Genomic DNA, 12,794 nt, shown 5'->3' with positions numbered 1-12,794 from the left:
GATCAGCTCCGTTGGTGCCGTCACCATTAAGAGGTGTGTGCAGCCCCCAAAAGGTCAGTACTGTCAATATCCTATAGGGACACTTTGAACCAGAGGGGATCCTATAGATCAAAAAGTTGACCCAGTTTGATTCCGCACCCCAAAAACGAACATCTGTCAGACGAACTCCAGTTGTTTCCCAGTATTTCAGTTAAAACGTGGACCAAATTGTTCTGAAGAGAGGCGCTTGTGCTGAATATGACGCGATCCAACCACAAACACGTGACGTGTAGAGGAAGAAGAAGCGAAAGTGAAAGGAAAGTTTACAACTTCGGGCTCCATCTTGAGTGACCGAGCCCTGATGGAAAACCTCTAATATTCAGGTAGCATTTGGTTCTTTCACTGCTGTCGTCTCGAATCAATGTTCCGCTGCGAGATGCGGCTTAAAAACTGCGTGTGCGCAATGAGCGTGCGCGTGTTTCGGACGCACATTGCGGCTGGTCGACGGGAATGTTGTGACGGATGATCAAACTTTGTACCGTGTTTCCTCTAACTGCGTTTTCCGCTAACCCTGAGCCAACATTTTAGAGGTTGAGGAAGCACATTTTAATACTCACAATAAGTCGACAATATTATTTGCAGTTAGTGGAAAAATCCACGGAAAGAGGGACACAAACGCGACAGTTTTAGCCTCCTCTCTTTGTCCCTCCACCAGGGGACAATCAATCCTTTATTTAAAAAAGGAGAGTATGGAAAGAGGGAGAGATCAAGGCATTCCATTTTATTGTTTTAAAAACTGGGTCTTTGTGGAATATGAATTTGTTATTATGGATTTATGAAATGTGTTCTGTTTTGAATGAAGCAGTCAAGAAAACGAAAGGAAACCTAAACCCATGGTGTTTCATATTTTTGGTCCTGTACATGTGGTCAGATCAGATCAGTCTGAGCAGAATTGGGTGTTTTTGCCCTTTGCTGTGTGTCATCTATTCTATTCAGCATGTTGGGTTGCTTGACTTCTGTTGGGTCGTGGCAACTTGATCATCACTTCTGAGATATTGACACACCTTTTTCCTGAGGCTGGCTCCAATGCTGCCAACACACCTGGCCATGGATATGGTGGGACTTCTGTGATGAGTGGGGTCAGAGGTGGTGGACAAGCTCTGCTCCAAAACAAGCTTGCTAGATATGTTTGGGATCTCCTCCGCCACAACCAGCAGCTGCAACTAGTAGCTGTGCACGCCATGCAGAGTTTTGACCTCTAGGTCAGGCTACAAATGTTTTTTCCAGCACCATCATGTGTTGGTGAGAAACATGATGCACCTGATCAAAAAAGCTGCTTGTAATCTGACAGACGAGCCATGATGAGATGTCAAGGTGCGTTGTTGAAAATGAAGATCCTCTTCTTGGAATCCTGTCTGAGATGACAGAAGATGATGCTGCATTTGACCCACTTTGATGATGTGATGACGTATTTCTGTTTAGTTTTGAATGCATTCTCATCTTATTTGTTGAATTTAATGTTGAGAACTGACATCTTGAAAGAATTTAGGTTTTCTTGTAAACCATAACCAGATAAAAAATGATTTAATTTGTATTTGTGTGCGTCCGTCTGATGCCACCGCACCTCTGAAACACCCAGGAGCAACATTTTTTTCCCACAAATCTATTTTATGTATTAAACATGGTGTAAACTTTTAAGATGTCCACAAAACTTTTTCCAATATATATGTGGCCTGTATGATGTTCAGACAGGTGACATCATTAATAGATTTGGATGTGAATGAGCCGACAATACGTCATTGGACAGACTCTGCTTGTCTTCATACTGAGAATCATGTTCTTTAATCTTATTTTCTGTGTCAGCAGACTGTTCCTGCTTAACCGTCTAGACTCACATTTAAAAATGAGCGAATGGTGATGGAAGAGGAAGAGAGAGCAGAGTCCACAGTGCCCAGCTGTGTGTCCATGAAGAGCGACAGGTCCAAAGGCGACCCTCCAAACTTCGGTATTGGACCTCAAGGCTCACCTTTAAAGTAAGGTTTTCTGAACCACATAACTCTGCCTTAGAACATTTCACAACCGTACAAAACATCATTTTGTGGGTATTAGCCTCTACTATCGTGAAAAATGAAATTCATCAGCTCTTTAAAATGAAACGGTGCACAGTCCTTTCACCATGTTGGCCGTGGAAAACCAGTGTTGTCGGGCCGATGGACCAGCGTCCCCGTCGTTGCCGACCACCGTTGGCCACCAGTTGGTTTTGGGATCAAAGTGGGGGCGTTTCCTGTATCCGGTTTCCCCACGGATCCATGACTACAACATGTTGCTGCAAGGCAGAGACGTTTGCTCTGGAAAGAACTTTAGAGCACATTCAGTGCTGCGGATGAGGGGCTGGAAAAGGTGCCAGTTCTTTTCTCACTGCAGGAACAGTTAAAAAAAGCAGCTTAAACTCTGAAAACATGAAAATGATACAGAGACATCATTGATTTATTGATTCAGTTGTTATCCAGAATGGATTAGAAATGTTCCTGTTTGATAAAAATGCAGTGAATTGGGATTATTTAACTCCAACCTCTACAGATTATTTACTTCATCACAGTCTCATCACTATTTCTGATGTTTCCTCAGGATGGACGAGGACAGAGCAGAGCCACATTGTCCACTTGTGCCCTAATGCCTGCCTGTAAGTCCCTGAATCAGCTACTCTTGTCCAGAATTGCTGAAGACAAACAACTTTCAACAACTTCGGTATCGGACCCTCGAGGTTCACCTTTAAAGAAAATGTAAGGTTTCCAAAACCCACAAACTGTAAATAACTGCCTTAGGGACTGTACATGGTTTTACATTTTCAACCACCGTTCTTCAAAACATCATTTTTGGTTGGTATTAGCCTCCAACAACATACGTCGGATGGAAACTAGAAGTGTAAATTATTGTCTTCAGTCGTCTCTGTAAAATGAACTACAGTGCCATTTCAACCTGTCGGTGTCACGCTCCCATTAACTCCCCGTATGTTTATGTTGGTAACTGTGCTAATATGTAAAACTTCACTGAAAGTTCAATCTTTGTTCTTGGATACTTGAAGTGCTTTCATGTTCCTACGCTCACTAAGGGTTAATATTCAGCTACACCAAATGACATGCATCTACTTCGCGATTAGGCATGTTGCCAGTATTAGTATTCCTATCATGTTTAAGTCCATACCTAACATCTCTACATTGCAGAGTGCTCCATGTTCTCCATTTGATACCGACGGTGGATGAGATATGACTGCTCAGTGTCAGCTCTGTCTTCTGCCACACTTGTTCCTGCCCTCACTGTTCTTCACATTACTCATAATAATTACATTAAAACATCGTCTTTACCACTTCATCTTCAAGTCACATTCCATAACTAAGTGCCCTGGCTTCTAAGTACAACCCATAGACAACATATATCGTCATTTCTATATGGTTGAATATAAATCTGTCTTTGTGAATACACTGCCTTAACCGTGCCCACTCATCTTGTGCTATGTTTACAGAGACTGTCAGCCGCTGATAAGCAGATCTACAGACGCACTGGAGGTTGACTGTGGTCAGCCTATTTGTGGTGAGCTTTTTTCAGATGCTTGGTATGTGTACAACTATTTATTTATGGTTTATATGGGTACTGGCATTTTTAAATACACTTTTTAACTATAACACATTGCGTGCATGACAGCATCACTAATAGCACAAGAGACACTTATGATCAATACACTTTTTCTCCACTAAATTAAACGATTTACTTGTTAGGAACAATAAAACTTTATATTTTTTGCTCAGTGTTCATTCAGTCTTCCAAACGGCTGTCAGAGCAAAGAAGTAGCAAACTTAAAGTAGAATAACGCAGCCTTTCTTAGGCGTTGCTAACTCCCAGTAGACATGTATACCCCACTCTTCCCATTTTTGACAGCTATCAAAAAACATTCTGCTTCCATTGGAGATTCCTCCTGTCCCGAGGGTGAAAAGAAACGGAGAACTGAACTGCAGACCGCGACCGACAACAAAACATCAACGTCTCACGTAAGCTCGCACATTTGTATTTATAAGATAAATATACTTTTTTTGGGTCGGAATAAAGAACAACTTGTGTATTTGACAAGTATGCAAAAGAAGAGTCCAGAGAGCTCTTGTTTGGTTTCCACTGGAACCCCTGGACCCTCTTCAAACCTTCCTAAATGCTTAGACAGTATTTAGCAACATTTAGTCATTTAGTTCTGGAAAGTGTTAAAGAGCTGAAGCAGGTGACCTTTACAGGACAATGGGTCTGCTGAGTATGAGGTGTTTGGAGAAGGTTTTACATGTGTTTTTTTCTAATTCATCATCCAGCTTTTACCAGCTGGTTTATGTCCAAGCAAAACTCTTGGAAGACATGGAAATGGTTGTTATAGACTAAATTACATTGAAACCCATGAAATAAAAGAGAAGGGTGTACATAAGAAGACATAACATTTTCATAGTGACAAGTGACAGATGGGTCATTACCCACGACTGTTGCTTCTATCATTCAAACATGACAGAATAATTTTCCATTGAGGACGTCTGCGTTACTGCTGTAGATGACAATGTAAAAGGATTTAAAAGATTGTTTGTTTTTTAGACAGGGTGATGAACTGCAGGAGGTGATAGAAGGTCATAAGATGAGTCTGAAGTAGAATGATGTGAACCATTGTACTGAAGGAACTCATGAAGCAGAAGTGACCCTGCTGAACAAGATCTACACTGAGCTCTACATCACTGAGGGACAAGTGAGGAGGTGACACACAACATGAGGTGAGACAGCTTTTAGAAGAACCTCGAAGAATCACATCCAGGACACTCCAATCAAGTGCCATGACATCTTCAAAGTCTTATGACAGAAGAGCAAACAGGACACTGCAATGGTTTCTGACCAACGGTGGGTCGCCGGCCGGGGTTGAAAAAAAACTTCTCAGTGCAGAAGTTCAGTCTGGACTGGGAAGTAATTGGAGAACCAAACATCAGTCTGGTGCTTCCGCTCTCATGCAGGATGCTGAACTTAAGATCAGAGATGAGCAGCACAGTCTTCTCTCACTGCTTCATGTGTTTCCATCCCCATTACAGAAGATCAGAGACAGAAGATCTGACTGTCTGGAAACTTCTGTTCATCTTTTGATGCCTGGATGAAAGCAGAAATTTTCACTGGGTTTCAACCAAGCATCAGGTCATCTCTGATGATCACACAAGTACTGATCGGCCGTTGGCGCTTGCTGTGGGAACCTCCATCCATGGGAACCCAAGCTTCCCTCAGCTGCTCATCGGATCATCACCTCCAGACCTGCAGCATGCCCATCAGATTCCTCCTCGGTGTGTTGAACAGGATCACAGAAGTACGAGGCTTCACTGACATACCCAGAAGGAGGAGTACTTCAGGAGGGTGGTTCGAGTGATGAAGATCTGTCCAAGAGAATCATCCTCTCACACATCAAGTCCTCCAGGAAGCCTCCCATCATGTGTCGCTGGAATCCCAGTTTTCTGCTGGAGGGATCGCTGCTATAGTTCTGGAGGACTGATGACCAGAGACCAGATAGAGGAGAGCTGCCCAAAACCCTGACTGACCTCTACTCACACTTCCTGAGGGTTCAGTAAAGAGAACAGAAGCAGAAGTATGGAGGAACAGTCAGAGACCAGAGGAAACTGGACTGAGGCTGATAAAGAACTCCTTCTGAAGTTGGGGTGGTCGGCTGGGTTGTTGAACATCGAGAAAGGAACATCATGTTCAGTGCTACGTCATAGAAGACCTGGAGGCGATGTGGACTGGAGCGTCTCCGATGTGTCGGTGTACTCAGGAGTTTGTACAGAGATCTTCAAGAGAGAGAGTGTGACTTCCAGAAATCAGTCTACTGGCTTTGTTCATCTGAGCAGTTCAGGAGTTTTCTGGCTGCCGTCTACATTTTCCATCCAACCAGAAAATCAACATGCTACCGATCTCCAGACGCAACGAAGCGCGTAAGCAACACCAGGAAAGACACACAACTGCGTTATAAGGATAAGTTGCTAAAATATTTGAAACCAAAACCCTTTTCCTGGTTTTCATGGTTGTTTACAAATAACGATCACATCCATATCTCTTGATGACTTCCTCATGAGAGCACTAATGAAATCTCTCAAAAGTGAAAATGGCCACCTGGACTTGTTTGTTCGCTTCCTTCATGGTCTCTCTCTGGAGTCCAATCAGAGGATCTTGGGTGGACTGTTGGATCAGAGGAACAGCCACCCAGAAACCATCCAGAAGGTCCTCAACAACCTGAAGGAGGAGAACAGTGATGGAATCTCCCCAGACAGAAGCATCAACATCTTCCACTGTCTGATGGAGATGAAGGATCAGTCAGTCCATCAGGAGATCCAAGAGTTCCTGAAATCAGAGAAGAAATCAGAGAGGAGACTGTCAGAGATCCACTGTTCAGCTCTGGCCTACCTGCTGCAGATGTCAGAGGAGGTTCTGGATGAGCTGGACCTGGAGCAGTACAACACCTCAGAGAGGGGACGACATCGCCTGATTCCAGCTGTGAGGAACTGCAGGAGTTCGTGTAAGTAAAGATTTTTAGGGCCGGACATCGGCGTTTAAATCAAGCGAGTGGATCATGTCAGGTAGCAATACCCCCTCCAGTGGTCATTCCTTCAATTCTTTATCTCCATTGCAGCGTCCATAAATAAAAAAAACACAATTCATCCAGAAATGTTCAACACTGGCTGGATATAAGTTCAAAGGCCATCCAGACAACCCAACATAAGGCAGAATAATAGGAGCCACAATTAACTGACTATCATGAAATTACTGTCATGTCATTAAATCACTTTTGTTTGTTTGTATACATCGTATTCTAACGACAGAAAAACACATTTTAACTAATGACACGTGACTATTTTGCTTCATTTGTTCAACGTAAAACAGCCGGCCTCGTTGGTTTAAATGGGTGTTTTAGGTCTTTGTGGCGGTTCCGTTTGGAGCCTTTATGTGACCCACAAAGTTGTTTGAGCCTTTCCACACCCGTTAGGGGGCAACTTCATCACTAGCAACAAAAGGTGCAGTGAAAATGATTTGAAGGGAAACAGGCAGATAGAACAGAAGCTGAGGGCAATCGATGCAACCAGAGACTCTGATGTCATCGATCGGATCGCTGAATTAAGACTTGACGCACCATCGTACAAATTGGATGAAACGCAAAATATCGAAAGAGCCGATAGACAGATAAAAAGATGCACGTTTCTTTAAACCATTTGCTATAATCATTTTAAATATTGAGTAATTATGAGCTGTTCTAAAATAAGACAATGTTGAGAATAATTCAGTTGCATTTCAGATCTGATGGTCGTTCAAACTGTTGCTCTATGGTGTTGAATTTAGCTTTTCCAGGAAATGAGCTACATTTGTGTTGAGGTAGATTCTCAGATGAGTTGATGAGAAATCCCAAAGTTTGACTCACTATTTTTGTTTCATACACAACAGACTGCCTGATGATGTTCTTTCAAAGAGTCATTGGGGAGTTGTGGCCTCAGCAATGACGTCAAACCCTTCTCATCTACGGAGCTGAGCTTAAGCGAGAACAAAAGCCTGACAGATGCCGACGTAAAGTTACTGTCTTCTGCATGATGCATCCAAACTGCAGACTGGAGACGCTCAGGTCAGGAGGCCTCTGTTGGTCTTTTCTAAATTTCTTTACACTTTTTTTCTTTTTCTCTTCATTTTCAGATTTAGAAATGTGTTTTTTATTTGCCCCATTTATTCCTTTTCCAGACTGAGTGGCTGCAGTTTATCAGAGATCAGCTGTGGCTCTCTGGCCTCGGCGCTGAGGTCCAATCCCTCCCATCTGAGGTTTCTGGACCTGAGTAGGAACCAGCTGCAGGATCCAGCAGTGAAGCTGCTCTGTGGTTTTCTCCAGGATCCTCTCTGTGAGCTGGAGACTCTCAGGTCAGTCAGAGATGATCCAGTGCTTTCCCAGGTGTAACTAGTTAGACAATAACTGTTTCCATGTTTGATCTTTGTTATAAACGTAGTGTTGCAGTTCTCAGAAAAAAGACCACACAGGACAGATTTGCAGTAATAAATTGCTTGTGGAAATCTGTCCCATGTGAGGATGGTCATCAATGACTAGAAAGGAAGTATCAGTTGTAGATTTGTCTTGTTTTATTTTAGGCTGGCCACAAAACCGCCCAAACATTCAGACAATCAAAAATGGTTCTTCCTGTCTTTTAAAGATCAGAAGGAAAACTAGAAACCCCAAAAAGAAAGCTGCTGCAGTGTGCCATGCCCCTTCTCTCCTGAGAAAAGCCATCCCAAAAAAGAGAAAAGCCCAAGTGTGAAGTGAGCGCCCTGTTAAACCTTGGTACCAAAAGCCTGCAGTCATTCTCATCTTAGGTGGCTTCATTCCAGCCAGAAGCCCAAACCTGCCTCCCTCTTAAAGGGGCAGCAGGTCAGTCCAACCACAGAAACCTTCATGAAGATCTGAAGCTTTCAGCATCCACAATTGTTGCACCTCACTTCCATTGGAGTCCAATCAGAAGTCAACAAGTTGATTCTACACACCGATTCTACACAATGCAACCATTTTAAAAAGGTTTCCATCCATAAGTTTTCACACATTTTTAGATAAATGTGTTTGTTCATCGCCTCCTTCTGTTGTAATGATCATTAAAGAAAATGACCTTATTGGAGTTTTTCTCCTGACAAATATGACTTTCTATGAACGATGCAATAAATGCAGCTGCAATCTAAGACAATATGGAAGTATGTGTATATAATAGTAGTGGAAGGAGCTCATAAAATAATACATTTGCTCTTCTCATCGAATCTTTCTATGTTATTAAAGAAAAACCTGCTCTTAGTCAACAACATCTAAGACATCAACCAACCAAAATCCTAATTTTATACAATATAATATAAAACAGTAGAGAAGAGTCTTTCTGCAGAGACACTGGTGGCAGGAATGCAGAAGTATCACCTGCTCAACTTGGAAGGTGGAGCAGAAACCACCAGCTGAGAAGGTCCTCAGCGAGAGGAAGTGGTGGAGAACCATGAAACTTGCTAAGCTCCACCTCAGCTCCAGAGACGGGCTGAGCTGGAGCTGTGGCACCAGGTATCGCCCAGAAGAGCCTCCAACAAACAAGCTCTTCTCTTGGGAGGAGAGGGCTTTGAATCTCAGCTCAGTGTGCTTGTCTCTAGTAGGTGGCAGCTGCACCTTTTCCTGAGCTCCTTGTTGATGCCCTGAGGGGAATTGATGCTCCTGCAATGTTTTCTGGCAGCATTGAGCTTGCAGTGGGGCAATCAAACACACTGTGGGGGGGCTCTCTTTCCTTCTCTCATCTGGAGAACAAGTGACACCAGCTGCCAATCATTGTTGGAGAAATGTGCAGTCAGGGGAACGATGCGTCCAGACTATAGCCACCCTTCCAGCATCCAGCAGTGTCTAAAACCTTTGATTTGGTTTCACCAGAGAGTGTAGGGATTGCAGGGTCGCTGCAGCATCGCCCACAAGCTATCAGGAGTGGGTCGCTTTGTCCCAACTCCTGACAAGAGTTGAGTGCTATTGAGAAATGTGGTCTCACAAACTTGGAAGGTATTTTGACCTACACACACTTTACATACGCTGTAGATCTTGTCCAACCGCCCTGAAAGAACCCAAAATAGGAACATACGGCAGATAAGCCGGTGCAGGACCAGAGGTTTGTTGCTTGTAAGCTGTGTTTTGCTCTGGTACATGTTGATTTTTATTTGTCTTCTCTCAAAATAATTGTTATTTTAGCCTAAGGGACTGCAGGTTATCAGAGACCAGCTGTGATTCTGTGGCCTCAGCTCTGAAGTCCAACCTCTCCCATCTGAGGGTTCTGGACCTGAGCATCAACACGTTGCAGGATTCAGGAGTGAAGCGGCTCTGTTCTGGACTGGAGAGTCCAAACTGTAAACTGGAGAGGCTCAGGTCAGTCTTCATTTTTCTACCTATATACCAGCTGCTAAGATGGTGAAGTGAGGCTGTTCTCAACACTGCTGTGATGCACCACATTAAAAAAATTCCTTGGAATATCGTGAATTCAGGTCTGACCCAACTAAGAACTAACGTAGGTTTAGTACTGACGCAGATAACATGCAGACCTGCTCCGTATAACCTCATCCTGCATTTTTCAGATTAGAATACTGCAGGTTATCAGAGATCAGCTGTGGCTCTCTGGCCTCGGCGCTGAGGTCCAATCCCTCCCATCTCAGAGAACTGGACCTGAGTCGGAACCAGCTGCAGGATCCAGGAGTGAAGCTGCTCTGTGGTTTTCTCCACTTTCCAAACTGCCGACTGGAAACTCTGAGGTAAACACCATTCTCAAAAATGTCCATTATTCCATCCGAGGGTCCTCACACTTTCTGAGTGTGTGTGTTGTGCCCAGTTCCTTCAGGAGGGGGGGCCACACGGGGACCACTTATTCATGATAAATTGATTTAAGGACAATGAAAAAGCCGACAGATGGTAACCAAAATTAGACAAAACTAGGTGAGGGTGCCTGGTAGACACCAGCCAACGAGGAGGGAGATGGTGAGGGAGACAGGAAGTCATCTAAGACAGGTTGTGCCTTTAAAGATGAGCCACAGGTGAGATGGATCTCCATGATGAGATGGGAGGGAAAGAGGTGGGAGAACCTGGGAAGAGTGAGGGCCAGAACAATATATATTCTCCTCTGGAACAGTGCAAACCTGAGAGGTTGGAATTGTGGTAATTACATATTACTATCATTTTTTAACCTGTAACTAAATTAAATATTTACAGATCATGCCTTTGATTAACCTTTCAGATTAATACTGGTTTAACTTATAACCTTATAAAAGTTTCCCTTCTTTATTTAGATTATGGGACTGCAGCTTATCAGAGATCAGCTGTGGCTCTCTGGCCTCGGCGCTGAGGTCCAATCCCTCCCATCTCAGAGAACTGGACCTGAGTGGGAACCAGCTGAAGGATTCAGGAGTGAAGCTGCTCTGTGGTTTTCTCCAGGATCCAAACTGCCGACTGGAAACTCTGGGGTAAACACCATTCTCAAAAATGTCCATTATTCCATCCGAGGGTCCTCACACTTTCTGAGTGTGTGTGTTGTGCCCAGTTCCTTCAGGAGGGAGGGCCACACGGGGACCACTTATTCATGATAAATTGATTTAAGGACAATGGAAAAGCCGACAGATGGTCACCAAAATTAGACAAAACTAGGTGAGGGTGCCTGGTAGACACCAGCCAACGAGGAGGGAGATGGTGAGGGGGACAGGAAGTCATCTAAGACAGGTTGTGCCTTTAAAGATGAGCCACAGGTGAGATGGATCTCCATGATGAGATGGGAGGGAAAGAGGTGGGAGAACCTGGGAAGAGTGAGGGCCAGAACAATATATATTCTCCTCTGGAACAGTGCAAACCTGAGAGGTTGGAATTGTGGTCATTACATATTACTATCATTTTTTAACCTGTAACTAAATTAAATATTTACAGATCATGCCTTTGATTAACCTTTCAGATTAATACTGGTTTAACTTATAACCTTATAAAAGTTTCCCTTCTTTATTTAGATTATGGGACTGCAGCTTATCAGAGATCAGCTGTGACTCTCTGGCCTCGGCGCTGAGGTCCAATCCCTCCCATCTCAGAGAACTGGACCTGGGTTGGAACCAGCTGAAGGATTCAGAGCTGAAGCTGCTGTCTGATCTCGTAGAGAATCCACACTATGGGCTGGAGACATTGAGTCAGTAGCTGGTAGAAGCCAGTCAACTCCCGCTCATCTGCTGCATCACTCACTGACCACTGGTGAAGAACATCTGTGGAAACATCTGCCGTCTACTCCCTCCATAGATGAAGAATTCAGTTTTTAAAAAGCGCTGGTGGACTTTCAGGAGATTAGTCGATGGTCGACAAAGCAGAAGCAGCTTCGCCTTGAAGTTAAATTAGTTCCTGGTATCACACAATGCATCTTTATAAAGTTCTAAATGGCTCCTCGGCCACTCTTAGAAGCATGGAAACATTCTCTTAATTGTCTCTTCAAATGTCTGTATTATACGTTACTATTTCACATCATGCCTTCAGAATCTTTAGGGTTTAGTATTTACTGTCTCTGTGACATGGAGCATTGGAATATTTCAGCTGCAGCCAGCAAAAACCCATCAGAATGACGCTATCGGTGGGAACCACAGGTCATTTGACTTTAGTCAGTCTGTTCAATGTTATAGGATTTATTGCAATCTAATAAAAACTATGAATAAATGTGGGGAATAGGAAATAAAAAGAAGCAAAATGACCAAATAAATCTCCCATGAATACTGTAAATTTAAAGATGTCAAGAATGGAATATCAGCTTAAATGGAATCAAACATAAAGTGAAAAGGCCTCCTTTAAGTTTACTGCAAAAATAAACACTAAATCAAGAGCGACACGCGCCAAAAACGTCTCATTCTCTCTTCTGTCTCCACTCATTCTTTTATATTCTCTTAAGATAATGGGGATGGGGTCGTGTGATAACAAAACAAGCTAATTGGGGACTATATTTTTGTTGCAAGAACTTTGGCTCTTCAGAAGTTTCTATGTTGGCTTCCACAGATTGTGCATCCACTAGAAACTCAGTGTTTTTGAGGAACTACCAGGAGTGGCTGGAGTGGAGGCCAATGACGCTATAGCTACATATAGCTACATATAGATCACCGTTATCCTCAACCCAAAAGACCACCAGTTGGCGCAGCAATACTAAAGATAGGAGGTTGTGGTCGTTCCCCAAGGGTCAATCTTAGGTCCAACTCTTTTTAATCTTTACATGCTTCCT

At 43.4% G+C, this 12,794-nt stretch overlaps 1 protein-coding gene across 3 annotated transcripts; it reads left to right on the top strand.

Annotated features, from left to right (window-relative positions):
- Nucleotides 1-7,476: 7,476 nt before the first annotated feature.
- LOC130524571 (ribonuclease inhibitor-like) lies at nucleotides 7,477-12,421 on the top strand. Of its 3 annotated transcripts, XM_057030821.1 has the most exons (6): nucleotides 7,477-7,645; nucleotides 7,759-7,932; nucleotides 9,764-9,937; nucleotides 10,144-10,317; nucleotides 10,849-11,022; nucleotides 11,554-12,421. In XM_057030821.1, exons 1-6 carry the CDS (start codon nucleotides 7,611-7,613, stop codon nucleotides 11,732-11,734), a joined length of 912 nt encoding a protein of 303 aa, XP_056886801.1. In that variant the 5' UTR covers nucleotides 7,477-7,610; the 3' UTR covers nucleotides 11,735-12,421. The 3 variants fall into 3 exon arrangements, with proteins under 3 accessions (XP_056886801.1, XP_056886802.1, XP_056886803.1); XM_057030822.1 differs by lacking the exon at nucleotides 10,144-10,317; XM_057030823.1 differs by lacking the exon at nucleotides 10,849-11,022.
- The last annotated feature ends 373 nt before the right edge of the window (nucleotides 12,422-12,794 follow it).

Source organism: Takifugu flavidus, chromosome 4 (genome assembly GCF_003711565.1).
Source record: "Takifugu flavidus isolate HTHZ2018 chromosome 4, ASM371156v2, whole genome shotgun sequence".
NCBI classification, from domain to species: Eukaryota; Metazoa; Chordata; class Actinopteri; order Tetraodontiformes; family Tetraodontidae; genus Takifugu; species Takifugu flavidus.
Note: the sequence above shows the minus strand (reverse complement) of the source record. Positions and strands in the feature narration are given on the sequence as shown.